Consider the following 23,784-nt stretch of genomic DNA (forward strand, 5'->3'; position numbering starts at 1 on the left):
CAGCAGTAAGGGGCGTGTCTACTCATGATGGGGACGAGAGAATGCTCAGTGCACAGGACGGACATTAGCTGAGCCGAGCAACGAAAAAACAAAAGAGGAAAACGTCTGCGGAACAAAAGAAGGCTTATGTGTCTTATGTGTCGCAACAGCTAAAGTCTGTCTACACTGGACGCAACAAAGCGACCGTTGAAAATCAATTGAACTTTGTGTCAATATGTCATAAATAGAACGCAGCAGCAGTTTTCTGTCGGGGATTTGTCGTGTCGCGCCGCACCGCATCACTGATTATTATGAGTTCTATAGTATTTTGTCACGACGCGCCGCTCGCGTCCGGTGTAGACACAGTGTAACATTGCCTGGGTTGCGTATGTATGTGTGGGGCGGAGCTATCAAAATAGGGGTGAGACCCTTTTGGGGTAGGGGCGTGTTTGTTTTGGTGATTTGAAATATCAACATTGGCTACCAGAAATCACTTACCCCACCTTTAACACAGCAACAAAAGTCTAGAAAGTTGTTTTGAACAAACAACCTAGCAAAAATGTCAGATAACTGTTAGTGTTATAGCAACATAGTGTAAGTGTAACTGTAATTCAATGCTGCAACAAAGACTACATGATGCCTTTTAAAGCACCAGGTGAAAAAATGACGAACATTCACTTAAATAGTAGCTTGTTTAGTGACTGTATGTGAGCACACAGCCAGACCCACTTGAGCGGCAGATTGTCACAGTGTCTGGTTGTGGTGCCCTGGACTGGCCACTTGAGGGCACTATCCTCTATCTATGTTTTATGTGTTTAACTCCATTTCCCATAGTCCCGTGCTTGTCATTTCTGTTCTGATCATGAGCACCTGTTAATCGTTTCTGATCATTACCACCGGTTAGTTAATTACTCATCTCTTATATATATATATATATATACACCATGCTCACTCTGTCTGTCTTTGCTGCTAGATTATATTGTCTTCTGAGTTCTTGCTGTCTAAAGTTACTTCGTGTTATCTGTTCCCTATGTTTTGGATTACCTTTTGCCACATTTTTGTTCTGTTAATTTGTTACTTTCAATAAACTGCACATGGATCTTACCTTGTCTCTCCTGGCATTCCGTGACACAGATATGATAAGATGCTTTGTCTACCTTGCTGTGTCGTGGGAGTGCAGAAGGTGCGAGTAGTGAAAACAGAATGGAGTTTAGTTTATATGGACCTAAACTCGTATGAGCCAAGTTGAATGGATTTGAGGAAGCAGCAGTGTGGAAGTCAAGGCTGTAGCTAGTTTAATTTATTAGGGCATTCCTCAAGTGGAATGGATTTGAAAATTGAACAGACATATGCGCTGAATTAGAGATGGTAAAAAAGTGAGTGAGTCCAAGTTCATTGGTCTTAAAATGTTGGTGGGTCTTGTCCCACCCACATACAATGGTTCCGACGCCCATGGTCTCTAGAATATAGATGTGTGAAACATATGCATGATCTTACCTTTGATTTGTCCCTCTTAATAGATTTGTATGTTGTTGTGAGGAGGAAAGTGTCAAGTTACATCTATAAACATTGACAGGGCACATTACTTCATATTCACTACATTACATCATGTCTGTGACATTGTAGCATTTAGACTGCACCATAAAATGGTTCTGGCTTTGCAGGGTGTGTGGATCTTATGCAGACCTAGATGGCGGATTCATGTCTGAGGCCCTGATGGACTTCACTGGTGGGGTGCACATGGAGTTTGTGTTGAATGAAGCTCCTGCTTATCTGTGGGACATTATGGATCGTGCAGCCAAGTCCCAAACCCTCATGGGCTGTGCTTCTTATCATGGGGTAAGACCTCACACAAACCCGGATTCAATGCTTCATTGACAAATACGGTTGGCATAAACCATTGATATAGAAATATATGTACTAAGGATTTACAGAAGTGTTTCTAAGGACTGAGAGTCATGGACCGAATCAGACAGGTGGAGTTTTACAAACAGTGAAAAGTCCTAGTGCTGTTGGCATTGAACATTGCTCGACCAGTCAGTTTCCAGGATCAGAGATGCTATAATAGTAATAAAAAAAAAAAAAAAATCTTTCATCATTTATTCACCCTCGAGTCATTCTAAAATATAAGACTTCCATTCTTCAAAACACAAATGACAATATTTCACTTTTGTCCTTCCATTTAAACCAATGCAACCAAAATTTTCATGCTTTAAAAGGTAAAAAAAAAAAAGACATTGCAAAAGTAATTAATATGAATTGAGCAGTTTAATCCAAGTCCTCTGAAGAGACACAATCAAAACCGATTTAATTTAAGGGTTTTATTCACAAATAAACATTGATCTGCTGTGTACTGATATACAATGTTAACATTATATACATTATTGATATGTGTATTCTTGTTTGTTTTTGATTATATAAATAAATCAGGAAACACGTGAAGCTGTGTCATCCAATGGCATAGTTGGGGGTCATGCTTACACTGTGACAGGTGTTTCCAAGGTAAGACCATGAAGTCTCCTCGCTAGAAAGAAACCAAATACCTTAAAGAGCAGTGAGAAATATTGATTTCAGACTTCTTTTTAGGCACTGCACTTTCTTTACGTTTTTTTTTTTTTGGCTTCTCAAATGCATTTAATTTTTTCATGTCTATGTACTTTTATACGTTTTTCTTTTGTACATTTATCCCCCCTCTAAATTTTCTGTATTTTGTCTTTAAAAAAATGTTTGAAACTGACAGAACCACTGTTGGTTTTGTTGAATAGGTGATGAGTGAAGGAAATCCAGTTCATCTGGTGAGAGTGTTAAACCCATGGGGAAATACAGAGTGGAAAGGAGACTGGAGTGACGAGTAAGTGTTGCTTTTATGAAATGAGTAACAGTTTCACAAGTTCTTCATTGCATCAGAATATGTGCATCTTAAATAATCACCTAATCTCTTTGTCCGATCACCTCAAATATGAAATATTATTTTGTTTGCATTTGCTGTGTGATATAACAGGGCTGGTGTGATGCTGGTATGACACATCAAATATATTGTGGGTATAATGTACATAATTCTTTCAGATCAGCTTTGTGGAACACAGTGAGTAAGGAGGACCTCAAGTGCCGTGAAAAACTTGAAAATGGGGAGTTCTGGTCAGCATTAATGTTGTAATATATGACTCTCTATATACAAAGCACGAATCACATTTTGGAATCACTTTTACGTAGGAAAACGTATCTATACTGCAGGATGTCAATGAAAGATTTTACCAGAAACTTCGAAAGCCTGGATATCTGCTGTCTCTGTCCTGATTTTCTGGACAGATCCTCTGGATGCCACTGGAAGTCACAACTCAATTTTGGCCAATGGATTGCTGGGACTACAGCTGGTGGTTCCATGGACAATATGGGTACATGTGTATAATAAGTTTTTTGATATAGTATTTATATTTATATCTAGTAATATATAGGCTTCTATATGTTATAAATGCAAGAGATGTATAAATAGTGGTTTCAATAATGACACTCCTTATAAAAACAATGGGAAAGTCTAGAAACTCCGATATAACGAAATATAAGAATTTTCCCCACTTTATGGACTTTAAAGTTGTTTTCATCTCTGACCTTCTAACTTCCAAAGGCCCTCTTACTGAGCATACATTTCCACCATACAAAGAAAGAAGATGATTATTGTTAAAGGTGCAGTAAGCGATTTCTGAGAAATGCTGTTGATATTTGAAATCACCAAAACAAACACGCCCCTACCCAAAAGAATCACACCCCTATCTTGCCTCCACCCCCAAATGTCTGAACATGCTATTCAACACAGGCACCTCCCCCATCACTACTGGACACGCCCCTTACTGGTGATTGGCTACAAGTGTGTTTTGGTGCTCGGTCCGATCCACTTTCAACAGTGTTTCTCAGAAATCGGTTACTGCACCTTTAACATCCCACCTGGGTTTGATTTCTAAAAGACTTATGCAGAAGTCTATCTCTTTTGCTGTGTTTTAGAGACTTTCTGGAAAAACCCTCAGTTTCGGGTGAGGATTGAGGAGCTTAGTGAGGACTGTAGGCCTACTCATGAGGAGGGTGCTGAAAACATACTCGTGTCTCTCATGCAGAACCATGAGAAGAGAAACAGAAGTAGCCAAAATAACTTCATGATTGGTTTCTATGTTTTTAAGGTCAGTATTGACAGATGTAGTTCTGCAGGTTTTGCATTTCAGAGAGAATGAGGAGTGTTGTAACACTTTTTTTCAACATCTATAACTTGTTTTACTTTTTTGTATTTATTGTGTTTGATATGCTCGTAATTTGTCTGCTATAATTTAGTTGAGAAAACGGCAATATATTCCTAAAATGTATAAGTGAATGAGAAGTAAAAGGAGAAATAATACTTTTCTAGATGCTATTCTGTCAAACTTTTTTGTACTTCTACAGATACCATTATAAGTAAACTCTCAAATACTATAGTCAAATATTGACAGTACAATATTGACTCATCTAATTCTTATTTAGGTGAGAGTGGGAAGTTCTCAGCTGAGTTCTTCAATGACAAAAGACCTGTGGAAATGAAGTCTTTCCAAAACTTGAGAGAAGTGATGGGATTCTTCTGGCTGGAGCCAGGAGAGTATCTGATTGTACTGTGCACAGAGAAACCTGGGGAAACTGCCTCCTTCATCCTGTCTATTTTCTCAAAGCATGAGACACACTTTGAGTAAGTTGTGGTGAAGTCAAAAGATTGCTGTTAATTTCACACTTGTCATTAAGCTTAGCTAGACAGCTCTGTGGATAGTCAAAGTTCATCATTCTGCTTGCATATAGATGCTTGCATATAGAACAGCCACAGACTCAGCACCCGCCTACTTCCACTCACTACTACGAATCTACATCCCCTCCAGAAGTCTGAGATCCGCTAGTGAGCGACGCCTCGTGGTACCATCACAGAGAGGCTCAAAATCACTTTCCAGAACATTCTCGTTCACCATTCCTGGCTGGTGGAACGATCTTCCCACCCCTATCCGGAATGCTGAATCGCTGACCATTTTCAAGCGACAGCTGAAAACTCATCTCTTTCGAAGCTACTTGACTTCATCATCATCATAAAGATTTTTTTTTTAAAAAAAATTTTTTTTTTTATAATCTATTCCTTCTCTTTCTAGCGTGTACTTATTTGAACAACGTCTAAAAACTTGGTATTACAAGCACTTCCTGTATCTGTTTGCCTCTTTTAAGAAGAATCGCTTTATGTATCCCCCAATTGTAAGTCGCTTTGGATAAAAGCGTCTGCTAAATGTCTAAATGTAAATGTAATCATTCAAGCTCAGCATAGTCGTCAAATGGCATTATTTGTTATGGGTACACTAAAATATCCTGGTAAAGGCTTATTTTAATAATTTATAAATATATGTACAGTATTCAGTAATTCATATTCTGAGGTTTGTCTGTTAGCTTCTGTCATCTAAAGTTCTTCTCTTTCCATCAGATACATTGAAGAGGCTGCAGGACAATGAAAATGATCGCTGATGTAAGTGAAGCCTTTCACACAAAATGGCTTCTTGGAGAAATAAGTCAACTTTTGCCTTTTATTTTATAGCTTTTCCTTAGTTCTTTCATGCTCAGTTCAGAATAAGTATTTAGTTTTATCCTGTTATTCTTTTTCCTCCAAAGAAATCAGTTTGTATTATCTCTATTTGTGAACACTGTTGACAGCTCTCGAACTAAATCGAATGTATTCTATGTTTGGTGGTTGATTTACTGTATAGCTACATTTTCCTCAGAAACTGATTTGTTATTTGGTGTACTATTACTTGGTAATAAATATATTCATTTGATGTCGTTTTATTTATTTGTATTCATCTATTTTAACATTTCTAACATACCACATCAAGGTCAAACAAAATCATATAGCCTTTTGATACCTAAGGGTATGTTTACATGCATACTTTGTAAGAATAGATTATACACTTTTTGCAGAGAAAAGAAAGAATACAGGCAACTAATTAATTAAGCACTGTTGACACTTTGGACTTCCCTATAAGGGAGAGAGCTCAAGACAAAAACTGTTTCTTACATGTAACACAAACTAAACAAGTTTAAAGTTTTATTTTTATAAATTTTTAATTTTTATATAAAAAAGTCAGGAAAATGCACTATTTAAAAATAGGTCGCCGTGGGTCCCCCTTACTTTATTAGTGATGGCCCTGTTTCAATAAATGCCAGGACTGAGCGCTTTTATCCTGCATATCCTTCCTGGACCTGGACACAGCTAGTATTTCACCTGCATCATCAAATTCCTCCTCATTTGTGTTGAGTCAAGACAGTGGTCTTCTCCATTTTATTACATTTTCTTACGTTGAAGAAGCACAACATGCAATTTCGTCCAAATCATATCCAAACACACGGAAATTGAATCTGTTTTAACGACACTCACTGAAAAATACCTGTGCCTCAAAAACCTGGTGATGAGAGCATAATTTTGCATAATTAGCAAAAAATAGCTGGTTAGGCAGTTATCCATCTAAAGTAGGCTGTACAGAGCAAATGAAAAGACGACATCAACTCAAATGGAAGGATTTATGTTTTAATTTTTTGTATGGTTTATGAGCTTATAACATGTATACAATAAATGTTTTGTTTTGTGTTGCATCTATTTTCTTTCTTTTTATCTATTTTTAGTAAATTATTTCATCACCCTCCTCTCCAAAAATTGGGAAAATCTGTGTTTTTGATACGTAGAAGTGTTGCTTTTTAGTGACGCCATTCTCGTCGTAATCACCATCCAAATGAACTGACCCGTCCTGCGCCTGGTGCAGTCCGGTCCGCTCCGCTCTCAGCCGGTCAGTCAGCGCCCCCCCGGTCCTCAAAGACAGGTATGTTTTACAGTGCTGCGCAAGAGAGTAAGTATTGAGACATATAAAGTGAACGTTTCAGTATTAGTTGCGGGATTGTTTTAATTCTAGAATGTCAACGTGTTTTATTGTCGTTAGCTTTATGAATGTTCGGAGTTTAACATAACGAGCGGTGTATTTTTCCGTTTAGTGTTGTCGCGTCATGCCCATTTAGTTTTTCCCATTAGTTTTTTCCTAGATACTTATAATATATGGCGCAATTCCCAGGAGATGCTGCCCCCATCACCTTTTAAACTAGGCTACCTCTTTTGTTTTCTCATTTCACTCCATTTCTGTCAGCGATCATGTCGTGTGTTCCGTATTTTCACGTCTGTTCAAAGTAACTGTCAAACAAGTTAGCAAAACGGTCTAAATCGGTTCGCGATTCAGTCTGAATCAGTTGGATAGTCGGATAAAAAGTGGAATATTTACCTGCAGTCCAGTAAAAACTAATCTGAAAGCCATATTCAGGTTTTCTCGATTGCCAGCAATGAAAAAGATATTACTATATCAACACCTGTAGCCTACTGTAGGCCTTCATCTTGTGAAGAACTGAGATAAAGGCCTTTTCCAAACAAAATTATCAAAACACTACACTTATAATATTATATATAATATTATATATATATATATATATATATATTTGGACATGTACCATAGTGTAAATACCATTTGGCATATACGTGTTATATTTATCATTGATTTTAAATGAACCATGGATCATAGATCATAGATGTGTTTTATCAATCACCGCCTAACACATATAGCCAGAGTTGCACCCCTGAAAGGTCTACATTTAAATGTCTTAAGAAAATGCCTTTTACTCAGCCATGCATGAGTACAGGAACTCAGTGCACTGCCAGGGAATTTGCATTTTTTTTCAAGGACTACAGAGAACAAGCTAATGCTGTGTAATAGTGATAGTACAGGCACTAATAACTTACATGATTTTGTTTTTTGGTAAAACACAGGCCACACAATCTCAAGGTCTCTTTATTTGTTACTTTTTTAATATTCTGTTTGGCACACTGTAACATCATTTTTATTAGAGAAGTCCCTCAACATCAGTGGGCTTTCTAAAGGCATGCCAGATTAATCACATTAGCATTTGTGCCAGGGAATTTGCATTTTTTCTCAAGGACTACAATAGCCAGAGTTGCACCCCTGAAAGGTCTACATTTAAATGTCTTAAGAAAATGCCTTTTACTCAGCCATGCATGAGTACAGGAGCTCAGTGCACTGCCAGGGAATTTGCAATTTTTCTCAAGGACTACAGAGAACAAGCTAATGCTGTGTAATAGTGATACTACAGGCACTAATAACTTACATGATTTTGTTTTTTGGTAAAACACAGGCCACACAATCTCAAGGTCTCTTTATTTGTTACTTTTTTAATATTCTGTTTGGCGCACTGTAACATCATTTTTATCAGAGAAGTCCCTCAACATCAGTGGGCTTTCTAAAGGCATGCCAGATTAATCACATTAGCATTTGGGCATGTGCCCAGAGGCACCATGCCAAGGGGGGCCACCATGCAGGGCTTCACAAATATTTTCAAACAGAAAGCCTTCCCTGGTTACACAGTGCTTAACCAGCAGTTTCCACGTCTGTGAAATGGTGTGTCCTGGGGCACCGCAATAACCAGCCTGCTGCCATGTTACTTTTAGATAAAGATTATGAATTAAGTAAACTTGCAGTGATTTTCTTATTATTATCAATGAAAACAGTTGTGCTGCTTGGTATTTTTGAGGAAACTGTGATACATTTTTTTTTCAGGAAGAAAGGAAGTGTCAGGCAATTTGATTAGGGTATATGCATCATCTGAGGAAGATAAATAGCACATTTTGGTTCCCAAACTTCTTGTCTCCCACTCTTTTCCCCTCACCTTGATCTCAGCCATACTAACCTAAGAATCAGACATTTTGGCAATAAGAGTAGGATGGAATAACTAAAAAGAGATTCTTGATTCCAGCCCCAATTGAAACAAATCCTGCAGTTCTACCAAGTCTGATGTGAAAGTATGTGTTGATCATGTCGTCTTCAGTTTTAGGCCAAGGTGCATGTCTCAAAGAGATTCAGGGAAATGGTGAACAGACAAGAACTTTAATTTGACCTTTTTTAGGCAGAGAATTCACACTGGGCCTCATTTATCAATCTAACGTAGAAACGAGCGCAGATCCGTGCGCACAAATCAACCATGTATCTGAAATACTGCCCATCCCTGCGACAGAGTTCACGTGTGATTCATGAAATATTCGTATGCCGCCAATCTCATCGTACGAATGATCGCACGTTGATAAATTAATTTATGTAATTTATATGAATGTAACCAGGTGGTCAGGAATAAGAAACGCACACGGCAGATTCATTTATTTGTATAGGGGTATTATCTGACTGCTGTTTTTTACTTAAAAGAATTTACAGCGGTCGGCAGGAACACCACTGAGCAAAAAATAAAAAAGAATACTGAAAGAAACTTTTTTTTGCTTCACCAAAATACTGAATCCTTATACAAACACGGCAAAAAAATAAGGTACTGACACAGTAAAGGATACGGTAGTGCTATGGTACAAAGAAGAGATAAAAGAAACACATTAATGAAGTCATCTCATCGTTGCTCTCACAATAACCACATTTTTCACATGAACACACATTGTTAAACATTAAAACAAAAGTTTTAACAGGATTGATAGCATTTGTACAATTCCAGATAATAACACATGAATAGAACAAGAAATACTGAACTTACACTGGAAATTTCCACTATCACCCGACACGAGGTTCACGCGGATCACACACGATCCGATCTCATCTATGGAGAATTAAACGTCAAAAGTTCACAAACAGGTCTCTGGTTTCCACGGATATCAAAGAAAGGTTTTACAGTAACATTTACCCAGAAAGACAGCATCATTTCATAATAAATAGATTATGACAAAATGGCTGTTCTGGTCACGCACATGCAAACAGGAAATCTCGCGAGCAGAGATCGGCGATCTCTTAAAGGGCCATACACTGTTTCAACACACATTGAAAACATGCTGTATTTATACCTCTGGCCACATTCTCCCCTGCTGAAACCCATCATTGTCCTCAATGACATCAGTGCAGGTTCCTAACCTCATTTACTGCTTCCCTGAAAAACACACTACCAAGGCTTGTCAAAACCTGGGAAAAGACTTCAGGGCTGATTGAGACAGGATTACATGCCGACCTGGGTTCATTAAATGGGTTTGGATGCACACCAGCATTGACACGACTTGTCCTTCTTGGTGCAGGGACAGGTTTTTTTTGCACAGGTCTATCTGCAACAAGAACAATACCCTCTTCCCCTGTGTGCTCTAACTCAGAGGGTTGCTGTCCCTCATTGTGCAGAACACAATCAGATTCCACTGCTAACGGTTCCTCTGCTGACCTAGAGACTTCCATTTCCACATCTCTCGTCTCTGCCATGTGAGGCAAAGTAACCTCTTCCAATATTACACACTCTGGATCAACAGGTTCAGCTTCCACTGAATCAGGGGGAAGCTTAGCTACTGGAGCTGTCACTCTACTTACTGCCTCTGCTGTTTCAACCACAGGTCTCTCACACGGTCGCAAGTCAACTCTGTGGACCCGCTTTTGAGGAGCTCCCTCTACAGGCTCAACCGTATATGTGGTACCTTGTACCTCTACTACCCGGTACTACAACTGGAGCCCAGGAATCCTGTATCTTGTGTCTACCTACATGGCGGTGACGCAAATACACCGTCTGCCCAACACCAACAGATGGACAGTAAACCTTGTCATTAAGTGGAGCCAATCTCTCGGCCGCTTTCTGCTCTGCAAATGCTTTCGCCTTTTCATGAGCTTCTCGGAGTCGGCTCTGGTGAATTACTAACCAATCTTGCCCTCTATTCACAGGATGTTCCTCGCCCAGGACAGCATCTACTGGAAGACGTGGTTCTACTCCAAACAACAAGAAATAAGGTGAATACCCCGTTGTAGCATGTGGGGTTACGTTATATGCATAGATCAGCAAGGTGTTCTGGCCATCGCCTTTTCTTTTTGGGAGGAAGTGTTCTTAACAACTCGTGGAGCGTTCTGTTAAACCGCTCGCACTGAGCGTTACCTTGCGGATGGTAAGGGGTTGTACGTGTTTTCTTCACTCCATACAAGCGACACAACTCGGCCACCACCTCACTCTCGAAATTCCTTCCCTGATCGGAATGCAACCGCTCTGGTACCCCGTATTTCATGAACCACTCCTTCAGCAGAATCTTCGCTGTAGTATCAGCTCTCTGGTCTCTGGTGGGGAACGCCTGTGTAAATTTTGTAAATACATCGGTTACAATCAACGCATTTTCGCGACCATCCGAGGCAGGTTCAAGCACAGTATAATCCACGGCCACCACTTCCAACGGTCTGGATGCTAAAAATGGCTTCATAGGCGGACGGATTCGCGGCTGTGGCATTTTGGTTAGAATGCACCTCTGACACCTTTTAATCCACCTCTCGACATCCATGTACATGCCGACCCAGAAGCAACGTTGTCTCAACAGGTCGAGCGTACGCTCAATGCCTTGATGTCCCATCTTATCATGGATACTGCTCAGGACTTGTTCTTTTAAACAGGCTGCCAAAAGCAACTGTTTGCACTCACCCAAGCGAAGGTCATTCACAACCCTGTAAAACAAACCATCCATCACTTGGATATATTTCCACTGCTACAGCAGCGACAACACAGGCCTAGGTAGGCTGCTTCTCTCTCGATTCGTGGACTTTCTCTGACTACCCCAAAACTATTTGAAGGAGACCAAAACAGGGTCACTTAGCTGAAATTCTTTCAACTGAGCCTTGGTATAACCTGGAAGAGCAAACGTACATTCCTGGATGTCACTTTTCCCGTGACTACCCTCCCGTGCACGGATCTGTCTAACCTTACAGCACTGATCACCCACAATCAACAATTCAGACCACAAATTTTGCGCCCAACAGGTACCCCCTAAACTTTTCTGAGGCAGCCCACTTGAGAGCTAGCAGTTCAAGCTTCATACTACTATAATGCCTGTCATTTTTCTCCGCATTACGTAGCCGTCTACTTGCATAGGCGATCACTTTCCTAGAGTCACCTTGTTGTTGGTAAAGGACAGCACCTAAACCCTCCCTACTAGCATTCGTCTCAACTACAAACGGAAGAGAGAAGTCTGCAAAACCTAAGACTGGAGCCGAAGTAAGCTTCTCCTTTAACAGTTCGAAGGCTGTACAACACTCCTCTGTCCAAAGTGAACAAAACTCAGGTCTCTTAACCGTACCATGTTGTCTCAGACAAAAGTTCACCAGGTCATGAAGAGGACCTGCAATTTGAGAAAACCCTTCAATAAATTTCCTGTAGTAGCTACAGAACCCTAGAAAGGACCTTAGTTCTTTCACTGTACTTGGTGTCTTCCATTTTCTCACTGCTCTACCTTTCCTGGATCAGTTCCAATCCCTTGAGCAGAGATCGGATGACCTAAGAACTTCACCTGTTCTTGGAGAAAACTACACTTATCAGGTTTAACTTTGAGTCCAGCCTCCCTTAACCTACCCAAAACCACTTCCAGCCTCTTGAGATGTTCCTGGAAGATAGACGAATAAACAAGGATATCATCCAGATAGACCAGCATAGTTTGAAATATCAAATCCCCCATTACGGACTGCATGAGGCGTTGGAATGTGGACGGTCCGTTACAGACCCCAAAGGGCATACGGGAGTATTTGAATATCCCAAACGGGGTGGTAAACGCAGTTTTTGGTTGGTCTTGCTTCCGCACGGCTATCTGATGGTATCCGCTAGCCAAATCAATGGTTGAAAAGAATTTCGCACCTTGCAATGCATCGAAACTCTCGTCGATGCGAGGTAAGGGGAAAGCATCTCGCTTTGTCTTTGCATTTAATCGCCTGTAGTCCACGCACAATCTCAAGTTCCCATCGGTCTTCCGCACAAGTACTATGGGTGACGCATAAGCACTACTACTAGGCTTAATTACCCCACTCCTGGTACCAAAAATGTAATCGGGTGGTCAGGAAAAAGAAACGCACACGGCAGATTAATTTGTTTGTATAGGGGTTTTATCTGACTGCTGTTTTTTACTTAAAAGAATTTACAGCGGTCGGCAGGAACACCACTGAGCAAAAAATAAAAAAATAATAATATTATTACGCAAGACAATAGCAAAAATAAGAAAATTACTAAATTCAAATTATTCTTCAAAAGTTACTCTATAAGGATTACACAGTGTAATTACACTGAAAACTTACAGGAAGAAACAAATAATAACGCAATGTTTCACCAATTCCGGTGTAACAAAAAACTAAATCTTAGACAGTGATTAATAACAGAGAAACACTGGTTGAAAACCAGTACGACACACACACTCCCAAATAAATTACTCTGGAGTGAGCACAACCAAAAAGTTATCTTACACACTTGATCAGGCCGTATAGATGAAGTACAAAAGAATACTGAAAGAAACATTTTTTTGCTTCACCAAAATACTGAATCCTTATACAAACACGGCAAAAAAATAAGGTACTGACACAGTAAAGAATACGGTAGTGCTATGGTACAAAGAAGAGATAAAAGAAACACATTAATAAAGTCATCTCATCTTTGCTCTCACAATAACCACATTTTTCACATGAACACACATTGTTAAACATTAAAACAAGAGTTTTAACAGGATTGATAGCATTTGTACAATTCCAGATAATAACACATGAATAGAACAAGAAATACTGAACTTACACTGGAAATTTCCACTATCACCCGACATGAGGTTCACGCGGATCACACATGATCCGATCTCATCTACGGAGAATTAAACGTCAAAAGTTCACAAACAGGTCTCTGGTTCCCACGGATATCAAAGAAAAGTTTTACAGTAACATTTACCCAGAAAGACAGCATCATTTCATAATAAATCTCCCCGATGCCAACACAACGACATGGCACTCGGCTGCTTCATTGGATTATGACAAAATGGCTGTTCTGGTCACGCACATGCAAACAGGAAATCTCGCGAGCAGAGATCGGCGATCTCTTAAAGGGCCATACACTGTTTCAACACACATTGAAAAAATGCTGTATTTATACCTCTGGCCACATGTTCCCCTGCTGAAACCCATCATTGTCCTCAATGACATCAGTGCAGGTTCCTAACCTCATTTACTGCTTCCCTGAAAAACACACTACCAAGGCTTGTCAAAACCTGGGAAAAGACTTCAGGGCTGATTGAGACAGGATTACATGCCGACCTGGGTTCATTAAATGGGTTTGGATGCACACCAGCATTGACACGACTTGTCCTTCTTGGTGCAGGGACAGGTTTTTTTTGCACAGGTCTATCTGCAACAAGAACAATACCCTCTTCCCCTGTGTGCTCTAACTCAGAGGGTTGCTGTCCCTCATTGTGCAGAACACAATCAGATTCCACTGCTAACGGTTCCTCTGCTGACCTAGAGACTTCCATTTCCACATCTCTCGTCTCTGCCATGTGAGGCAAAGTAACCTCTTCCAATATTACACACTCTGGATCAACAGGTTCAGCTTCCACTGAATCAGAGGGAAGCTTAGCTACTGGAGCTGTCACTCTACTTACTGCCTCTGCTGTTTCAACCACAGGTCTCTCACACGGTCGCAAGTCAACTCTGTGGACCCGCTTTTGAGGACCTCCCTCTACAGGCTCAACCGTATATGTGGTACCTTGTACCTCTACTACCCGGTACTACAACTGGAGCCCAGGAATCCTGTATCTTGTGTCTACCTACATGGCGGTGACGCAAATACACCGTCTGCCCAACACCAACAGATGGACAGTAAACCTTGTCATTAAGTGGAGCCAATCTCTCGGCCGCTTTCTGCTCTGCAAATGCTCTCGCCTTTATTTAACTATAAAATAAATCTAATTAGGCTATAGTGGCATTCATTATAAACAGCATACAAATGTAAAGCAAAACTGAAACAGCATTGGGCTCACGGGCCTGTCTCATACCACAAGAATCACAAGAATGTTTCCATTTTTGCCATATTTGTAACATTTGTTTGCATAACTATTATTTATTATGTAGCCTAAACATGGCTTTATACTTCACTCATCTTCTAATATCTGTGTAAAATCCTTCACATGTGCAAAAAATTTTTTTGGGCACTGCACGCTGATTTTACAGCGGACCTTTTTAAAATAAACAGAGTAACTTTTATGTTTGGTTGACTGCATTTTAGTTTTATGATGAATAGCTGAAATGTCAGGCAACGGTAGAACTAATGTTGTTTGTGTGTGCGTGAGGCGCCTGTGCGATCAGATGGATTTAATCAAATAAAGACATAATTCAATTCAAGTTTATTTGTATAGCGCTTTTCACGATACAAATCGTTGAAAAGCAACTTTACAGAAAATTAAGTTTCTACAATATTTAGTGGTAGCTTATCAGTGGTGACTATCAGTTAATGTGCATATGGCAGAAATGTCTACGGAAAAATCAATTAAAGACGTAATCAAACAGACGATGAAAAGACATAAATAAAATAAATAAAATGCATTAATAATAATATTATTATTCACTATTCACATAATTCACTCTTCTCTGCTCCCATAAAACAGTTATCTCTTTATTATTAAAGGGGAGGTCTAATGCTATTTCATGCATTCTGACTTATTTACACTATTAAAGAGTTGGATTCTCATGCTAAACATGGCCAAAGTAAAAAAAAAACGAGTTGGACGTATGACAGGGTATTTATGTGCCAAATACTCACCTTTGTATAAGTCTCAGAAAGTTTTTTTTTTTTCAAGTATGGCCCTGTATGACATCATAATTCCTTGTATGGGCACTTCTCCCGGAAGAAAGCACACACACATCAACCAGAGCGAAAGCAAGAGCACACCCATCAACGTGCAGTGTTGCCAATTTAGTGACATTTCAGACCCCTTTAGCGACTTTTTTCCAAGAAAGTGCCTAGCGACAAATCTAGTGACTTCTTGGACGAACCTTATTTACTTTCTGAGACTTGCTGGTGGTACACACGAGCGCGAGGTCTTGTAAAAGGCAATACGACGCAATGATGTTGTGAATATTCTAATTAGCATATGACGTCATCTAGCGACTTTTCAAGCGGGCTTTAGCTACTTTCCATTGAAAGAAGTTGGCAACAGTGTCCACGTGCTTCATTCGGTTTCCGGAAGTCGTCGGCAGTGCTGCACAGATTCAAAAGCATGCAGAGCTGTCTGCTCTCTATAGCTCTCACGGTACTTTGATGTCATACACTGATTGATCTGTGCAGCACCGCTTCAAGTCGAACACGCCTAATAGCTTTGCGTGCTCGTTACTCTTTAGCTCCGCCCACGGCACGCCTCAAGGAGCTCGACTGTTTTTGGAGAGAAGCGTAAAGCTTTATCTATCTTTTATAAATCTGATAAAATTAAAGACTCTTCGGAGATATGAAGGATGCAATACTACTCTATAGGTACTCATTACACTATTAAAGAGTTGGATTCTCATGCTAAACATGGCCAAAGTAAAAAAAAAACGAGTTGGACGTATGACAGGGTATTTATGTGCCAAATACTCACCTTTGTATAAGTCTCAGAAAGTTTTTTTTTTTTTCAAGTATGGCCCTGTATGACATCATAATTCCTTGTATGGGCACTTCTCCCGGAAGAAAGCACACACACATCAACCAGAGCGAAAGCAAGAGCACACCCATCAACGTGCAGTGTTGCCAATTTAGTGACATTTCAGACCCCTTTAGCGACTTTTTTCCAAGAAAGTGCCTAGCGACAAATCTAGTGACTTCTTGGACGAACCTTATTTACTTTCTGAGACTTGCTGGTGGTACACACGAGCGCGAGGTCTTGTAAAAGGCAATACGACGCAATGATGTTGTGAATATTCTAATTAGCATATGACGTCATCTAGCGACTTTTCAAGCGGGCTTTAGCTACTTTCCATTGAAAGAAGTTGGCAACAGTGTCCACGTGCTTCATTCGGTTTCCGGAAGTCGTCGGCAGTGCTGCACAGATTCAAAAGCATGCAGAGCTGTCTGCTCTCTATAGCTCTCACGGTACTTTGATGTCATACACTGATTGATCTGTGCAGCACCGCTTCAAGTCGAACACGCCTAATAGCTTTGCGTGCTCGTTACTCTTTAGCTCCGCCCACGGCACGCCTCAAGGAGCTCGACTGTTTTTGGAGAGAAGCGTAAAGCTTTATCTATCTTTTATAAATCTGATAAAATTAAAGACTCTTCGGAGATATGAAGGATGCAATACTACTCTATAGGTACTCAAGATTAATATGAGATTGGCAGAAACTGTGTGTATGTCCCCTTTAAATTACACATTCACTGCGTGATCATCCAAGGAGGAGCAATGTATCTCCACCACAGTTGGCCAAAGGCTTGTCTCTTCCATGTAATGTTCTAAAACCTCTCATCACAATTTCTCTCTGACACAACAAAATCAGAAGTTCACAGAGGTTCTTGATTCCCTTATTCCACGTTTGAATTTTCAGCTCAGATGCTCTACCATTTGCATTCCACCTGAACCTAAAAAAGGGTCAAAGCCCAACCCCAGCTGATCGGCAACCTTGGCACTAGTCCAATCGGATATCTAAGTCAATTTCCATACCACAGATTTTTTTTTTAATTGCATACATCACATCAAATCAAATCCCCAACATTGTTCTTCTTCTTTACAATCACCAAATCACATTCAAGGGGTTTTCTCTGACAGCATCTTTAATATATTAAAAAAACACTATCTAATAAGTTGTCAGTATACTCTGTGCCGGGGGTTCTCAACTCTGGCCCTCGAGGTCCACTTTTCTTGCAGAGTTTAGTTCCAATCCTAATCAAACACACATTAACAAGCTAATCAGATTCAGGATTACTAGAAAGTTACAAGGCAGGTGAGTTTGATCAAGGTTGGAGCTAATCTCTGTAAGAAAATAGACCTCAAGGGCCAGAGCTGAGAACCTCTGCTCTATACAACCATAATTAATTAGGGTTAGAGTCTCCAACTTAGAAATAATTATAAAAATTAGTAGGCTTTAAGTAATAGACTCTAAACTAAACTTCAACAGGTTTTATACAGCCACTGAATGACTTGGCGAATTTTGGTCTCCACAATGTGCACAAAAGCTGATCCAAAGACAAACACAAAGCACTTTTGAGCCTCTTATTGTAAGGGAGGGAAACAAAAGGGCTTTGTGTTTGTCTCTTTGAGCTGACTTGAACTACAGCCAGTGAGACATGGGAATATGCCGACATAATAAAAAAGAATATATCCTTTAGCAAAATGAACATCTATACTTTAGCAGAATGTATTGACAAATAAACACATGTATATCTTGTGGTAGTAGTTCATCAGAAAGAATCAATGATTTGAAGTTCCAACAAACTGCTTTCTTCAAAATCTTATCAACACATTTTCAAAAATAATAAAGGAGTGTAAATAACGGTATGCATTAAATAGCAACAAATAATATCTTGTTTACACTAAGCATAAATAATGACAGATGCTATTAATAGTACAAATAGCATGTTACAGTACTTGTAATACTACAATATTACTATAAAAACGTGAGAAATGAAAGAAAAGTGTATGGAGTTAATATGGTGGAGAATTCTAGAATGACAGCATTTTGTTCATTTTTATTTTCCTGACCGTCAAATGAAGCTCATTAGTCGATCGTTAACCAGTAAGATTAGATATGCGTGAATAGCAACAAGACCATGAGGATTCAATCGTCGCATCATGCACCTGCTGCGCTTCTGTGAAAGGAGAAAAACTGAAATTAAGTCTATAAAAGAATAAAATAAATAGGATCACACAAAATATATAATAGGCTATAATATAATTAACAGATTAACAAAAGGGGGGGAAAAAAACACTGTGCAACAAGTATAGGCTACGCTCGTTTTTGTGACACTCTTAAGCTAACATCTCAAAGGTTGTGGGTTGAGTATTTCTTACCATTTGATATACAGTATAGTGGAAACAGTTCTAAATTGGCATTATATTTCTATTTTGCTCGTTTTTGTGATTTGTAAATGAACATAGAGTTCTAAAGTAAAGTTTTGCAGTGATGCGTTTCTAGTGCATCATTGGTAATCTGAGCTAGTTTCCTCAATATCTCTGTATTTAAATAGATTGTTTTGGCCAATGCCATGTCTATGAAAAACACAAGGTTTGCAAAAGTGTTGTTTTGTGATGCTGCCAAAACTTTTGCTGCAATGCACCTTGGCGTAGACATCTGCTGACCAATCAGAATTTCACACAGGTCTAGTTTTGCTGTGTGTTTTTTTTTTTTTGCCAGAGCCTATTAGATGCTAAGTATTTACACTAAGTATAAACGGTAAGCATAAATAGTGTTATGATACATTTATATTTACACAGTTAACAGCTCAGTGTATTGAAGTACATTATAGAAGAGAAATAATAACGTATTCAGTGTATGTTTATTAAAATCATAAATGGATGCTGCCTTACTGGGACCTTACTTGTCGCTATCCCTAAAGCCTAATCCCTACACCTAACCCTACTTAACCATAACCATATTGAACTTGTTGATCAGTAAAGGTGTTCTTGAAGGTCCAGGAAGGGAGCCACGGTTTTGAGATTGGTAACAACATGAGCTACACTTGTTGTAGTCGATATGCCAGCCCGTCCGAGGACACCACATTCAGTCTCAATTATAGGCATTTTAAATACCCATTAAACACTTTATTTCCATTATGTACTCATATTAAACACCATTAGTACCGAGACTCGAACCCACAAGCTTTTGGTTACAAGTCCGACTCTCTAATCATGCTACCTAAACTGCCTTTGCTAACAATAGAGATTATTTGCATTTTGTGGAAATAGACACTTTGAATTTCTGTCCACATTTTCCTATTCAGAATGGATCGGTCAAATTAAACTTAAGTACCCTTACAAAGGGTACATTGACTGCAGCCTTGTGCACTCATGTTGATACACAAGCACAATGCTAAAAATGTGTTTGTATTTGTTTGTCATGCTGCAAAAGCATTCTGAGTGAAAAATGCCTCCCCCTGATGAGTGCCACCACAACCCAAATGAAGATGATGTGAATTCTCCTACCAGTCCATTGAACCTCCTGGATCAGAACTACCAGGAGCTGCACCAGAACTGTCTCACTGAAAACACACTATACAATGATGAGTTGTTCCCTCCAGACAACAGCTCCATTGGCTTGTTTGATGATCTGCCGCCTGAGGTGGACATGTCTCAAGTTGTGTGGAAGCGGCCATCCGTATGTAAACATTACATAATTCTTTGTAAATATTCTAACCTTCTGCCATAATGGCTTTCATAGCTTTGCATGGAATTATGAATTACAAATCTCTTCTTTGTATGTGTCCATGTTTTGCTACTGAAGGAATTGCACTTGATTTTCTCTTATCAGGAATTGGTGTCAGACCCTAATTTAATTGTAGATGATGTGTCAAGGTTTGACTATGCACAGGGAAATGTATTAGGTAAGTTTGAGTAGATTCTGTTGTCATACCATAGGTGCTATGTCTACTATACAATGTGTTGTGGGCCAATTTTTGTTCTCAACCCAGATATCAACTCATGTCTCTTCTTAACAATTAAAATAAATGGCATCATGCACCATATGATGGGAAACTAGTAATAATATACACCATTATTTTGACACATTTTGTACATATTTCAGATGTGACTTCAGATATGTAATATTTTATTTATTTAGGAAACTGTTGGTTCTTGGCTGCAATTGGAGCTCTAACTTTTGAGAAGGATATCATAAAACAGGTCATGCCAGCTGAACAGTCATTCACCAAGGATTATGCTGGGATATTTCACTTCAGGGTCACTATGATAACTGTTCAATATTTCAATATTGATTTAGAAGTTTCTCACATTATAATTTCTTCAACACAAGAAAGTCATATTTCCCATGTTTGTAATTTATCACAGTTCTGGCGATTTGGGAAATGGATTGATGTTGTTATTGATGACCAGCTTCCAACTATTGATGATGAACTACTTTTTGTGTGTTCAAAAACGTCCAATGAGTTTTGGCCTGCTTTACTGGAGAAAGCATATGCAAAGTTGGTACCATTATTTTGAGAAAAAATACAAGTATGCTGAGGAGTGAACTCATAAACTGTCTTTACAGGGTGTGCGGGTCCTATGCTGACTTGCACGCTGGTTTCATATCGGAGGCCCTGATGGACTTCACTGGTGGAACGCATATGTATTATACACTGAATACAGCTCCTGCTGATTTGTGGAAAATCATGGAATGTGCATTCAAGTCGAAAACGCTTATGGGTTGCGGTTCTAACACAGTGGTAAGAAAGACCAAATCCTGGATCCAAAGCATTGTCATATATTTGTTAGGTCTTTCCATAGGCAGAATGTAAACTGATTGTCGTAAAAAAAAAAGCACATAACAAAAAAAGCGGAATTTGATCTGATCTTTTACTATGTCACAACAACAGTCAAACTCAGTCTGCTTAAAGCAAATTACAAATCAGAGCCATAGCCTCGTTTGCAGTCCTCTAACATGTAACACAATAGATTGAGTCCTCTCTCCTGTACTATAGCTTCCTGTCCTTCCTTGACTGTACTGTCAAAAAAGGCAAAAGCAGGCTGTATTTGTGCATTGTTATGATTTAGGTTGAAGATCAGATTAAATTTGATGACTAATGTATGCAGAAGTCAAGAATGTCAAAGAATATAAAAGTTTTCTTTTAATAATTGTATACTGTACATGGCCTGCTATGTACTAATATGAAATATTTACACTTGTTGTTTTTTGTATGCAACATTAGACAACCCCTGAAGAAAATGAGTTACTTCATGGCATAATTACGGAGCATGCTTACACTGTGACAGGGGTTTTTGAGGTAAGACCACACAAGCATCTGGCCGTTTCAGTTAGTCTCAGATTATAACTTTTGTTAATAGGATACTTCCACAGTTGAATTGAGATTCAGGTACATTTTTTACCTTAATGATGGCACTAGTATAGGCATCCATCAGTTTCAGGAGACCATGGATCATATCGGATGAAGATCACTGGTACAGCTTCTGTTGTGATTCAAAAATCCAATTTGGGAATGGCAGTCTCTGCCACAAAACCTGCAGATGAACTCTAAATCTTGTTGGATAGGCTGGGTCCTGGCCTTCCTCCGTAGCCGCTTAGTTTGAGACTGCTATCTGAGGGTCTCCACAAAGTTAGAGAGGCCTTTTTACACAATCTATCTCCACTTGTAGTCTGTCTGAGGCAGCAGCTTCCCAAGAGATTGGTTTGATTCTGAGGGCCTTGAGATGTCATTGACAAGTCTTTGTACCTCACGTGAGGTCTACCTGTTGGTCGCGTTTCATGTGACAGCTTGTCATACAGGAGATCTTTCTGAATGCACCCATCACCCATTTGGACAACATGACCCAGCCTTCACATGCATCTCTACTTAAGAAGGGTGAACATGAATGAGATCCTTGCTCTCTTAAGGACAGTGCAGTTGGGGATCTTGTCCTTACAGGATGTCCAGGATGTGACGGAGGCAACTCAAGTGGAAGATGTTGAGTGTACTTTCTTGTTGAGCATGCCGGGTCCATGACTCACTACCGTAAAGAAGTGTGCTCACCACACCAGCCTTGTAGACCTGCACTTTGGTGCGCTCTGTCGGCTTGCCATTGATGCACACTTACTTTGTCAGTCTGGACAGGGTTGTGATAGCCTTTCTGATGTGACTGTTTAGCTCAGTGTCACGAGAGAGCAAGTCAGAGATAGAGGATCCCAGGTACACAAAGTTGTGTACAACCTCAAGTTTGTTGTCAGAGATTGAGATGCTGGTGTCTTGTCCCATGACTTGTGTCTTCTTTAGGCTGATGGCTTTAGGTTTTGTCAAATTTGGTTGCATTTTTGGCCTTAAACACCTTCATTTCTGGCCTTGAATTGAGGGCACAACATGTTTATGTACTCATTTTGTGTTGAAAATAAAATGAAGAAAAGTTGAAAAACTATATTAGTAAGCACAACAGCGGTTCATTGGGAAAACGTTCCTGTGGTGACATTTCTGCAATTCTATTATGTTGCTTCTTAAGTTTCGCTTTCAAAGTGAAATGTTCATTAAGTGGTACTAAAAGCGTGTTAATTTTTTATCCAAACCTGGCAACATTTTATTATGTTGGTTTTTACATGTCACGGCAGTTTAGAAATTAAATGTCTGGTGCGAGGCGATAAAATGTTAATCACATTTGAAAATAACTTAAATAACCTCCTACACTAAAACCTGCCCTAAACTTAACTGATAGTGTTAATAAAAGTAAAAATGCATTAGCTGAAGAACTGTGGCATTTTAGCTTGCTTTTACAAGTATTTGAGCTCTTCATAGTGATTTTTCTGCTTTGCATCGCGGGTGCAATGTGTGAATTGTATGAATGTGAGCAATTTGTCACTGTCACGTAACGCTGCCGGAAGGAACAATGGAGACGTAGAATAGCAAACACAGTCTTTTATTAAATCCGAACAGGGGTAAATCCACACCAGGAAGGGAAGAGGACACACGTTCACAACATGTAGACCCGACAAAGAAGGAACGCACAGACTGGAACTAAATACATGACTTAACGAGACAATTTGGAGGAACACATGTGAACAGAATGACTAATTAAGAGACAACAAGGACAGGAACAGGAACGACCAAATAAGGGCACATGAGGGGAAACTGGGTCACGGGAGCAATTGGGAGCAAAACACAAAGACAGTCCAATCCTGACATTTCGCCCCCCTCCCGGAAGGTGCGTCCTCGCGCCGTAGAACCAACAGAGGGAGGGACGGGTGGGAACTGGGAGGAGGCTCAGGAGGAGGACGGACACCCGGGAGGGGGCCGGCAGACAGAGTCCAG

General features: G+C 39.6%; 2 protein-coding genes across 3 annotated transcripts in view; both read left to right on the forward strand.

Moving 5' to 3' along the window:
- The window catches only part of LOC107732681 (calpain-1 catalytic subunit-like), a 6,547-nt gene extending 1,859 nt beyond the window's left edge, over positions 1-4,688 (forward strand). The window contains exons 5-11 of the mRNA XM_016544098.1: positions 1,644-1,818; positions 2,410-2,481; positions 2,745-2,830; positions 3,046-3,117; positions 3,214-3,374; positions 3,979-4,110; positions 4,486-4,688. Of these exons, the coding sequence (XP_016399584.1) occupies positions 1,644-1,818; positions 2,410-2,481; positions 2,745-2,830; positions 3,046-3,117; positions 3,214-3,374; positions 3,979-4,110; positions 4,486-4,688 (901 nt within the window). The remainder of the gene's footprint in view (positions 1-1,643; positions 1,819-2,409; positions 2,482-2,744; positions 2,831-3,045; positions 3,118-3,213; positions 3,375-3,978; positions 4,111-4,485) is intronic.
- A 2,090-nt stretch (positions 4,689-6,778) lies between these two features.
- The window catches only part of LOC107732402 (calpain-2 catalytic subunit-like), a 23,727-nt gene continuing 6,721 nt past the window's right edge, over positions 6,779-23,784 (forward strand). The window contains exons 1-7 of one of the 2 annotated variants that reach the window (XM_016543725.1): positions 6,779-6,839; positions 19,908-20,153; positions 20,307-20,379; positions 20,616-20,734; positions 20,843-20,976; positions 21,045-21,219; positions 21,703-21,777. In XM_016543725.1, coding sequence (XP_016399211.1) covers positions 19,923-20,153; positions 20,307-20,379; positions 20,616-20,734; positions 20,843-20,976; positions 21,045-21,219; positions 21,703-21,777 — 807 coding nt within the window. In that variant the 5' untranslated portion in view covers positions 6,779-6,839; positions 19,908-19,922. Of the gene's footprint in view, positions 6,840-19,064; positions 20,154-20,306; positions 20,380-20,615; positions 20,735-20,842; positions 20,977-21,044; positions 21,220-21,702; positions 21,778-23,784 lie in introns of those variants that run through there. The other variant, XM_016543732.1, reaches the window with a different exon arrangement.

The sequence above is a fragment of the Sinocyclocheilus rhinocerous genome, unplaced genomic scaffold, assembly GCF_001515625.1.
Source record: "Sinocyclocheilus rhinocerous isolate Xijiao unplaced genomic scaffold, SAMN03320098_v1.1 scaffold1635, whole genome shotgun sequence".
In the NCBI taxonomy this organism is placed as follows: Eukaryota; Metazoa; Chordata; class Actinopteri; order Cypriniformes; family Cyprinidae; genus Sinocyclocheilus; species Sinocyclocheilus rhinocerous.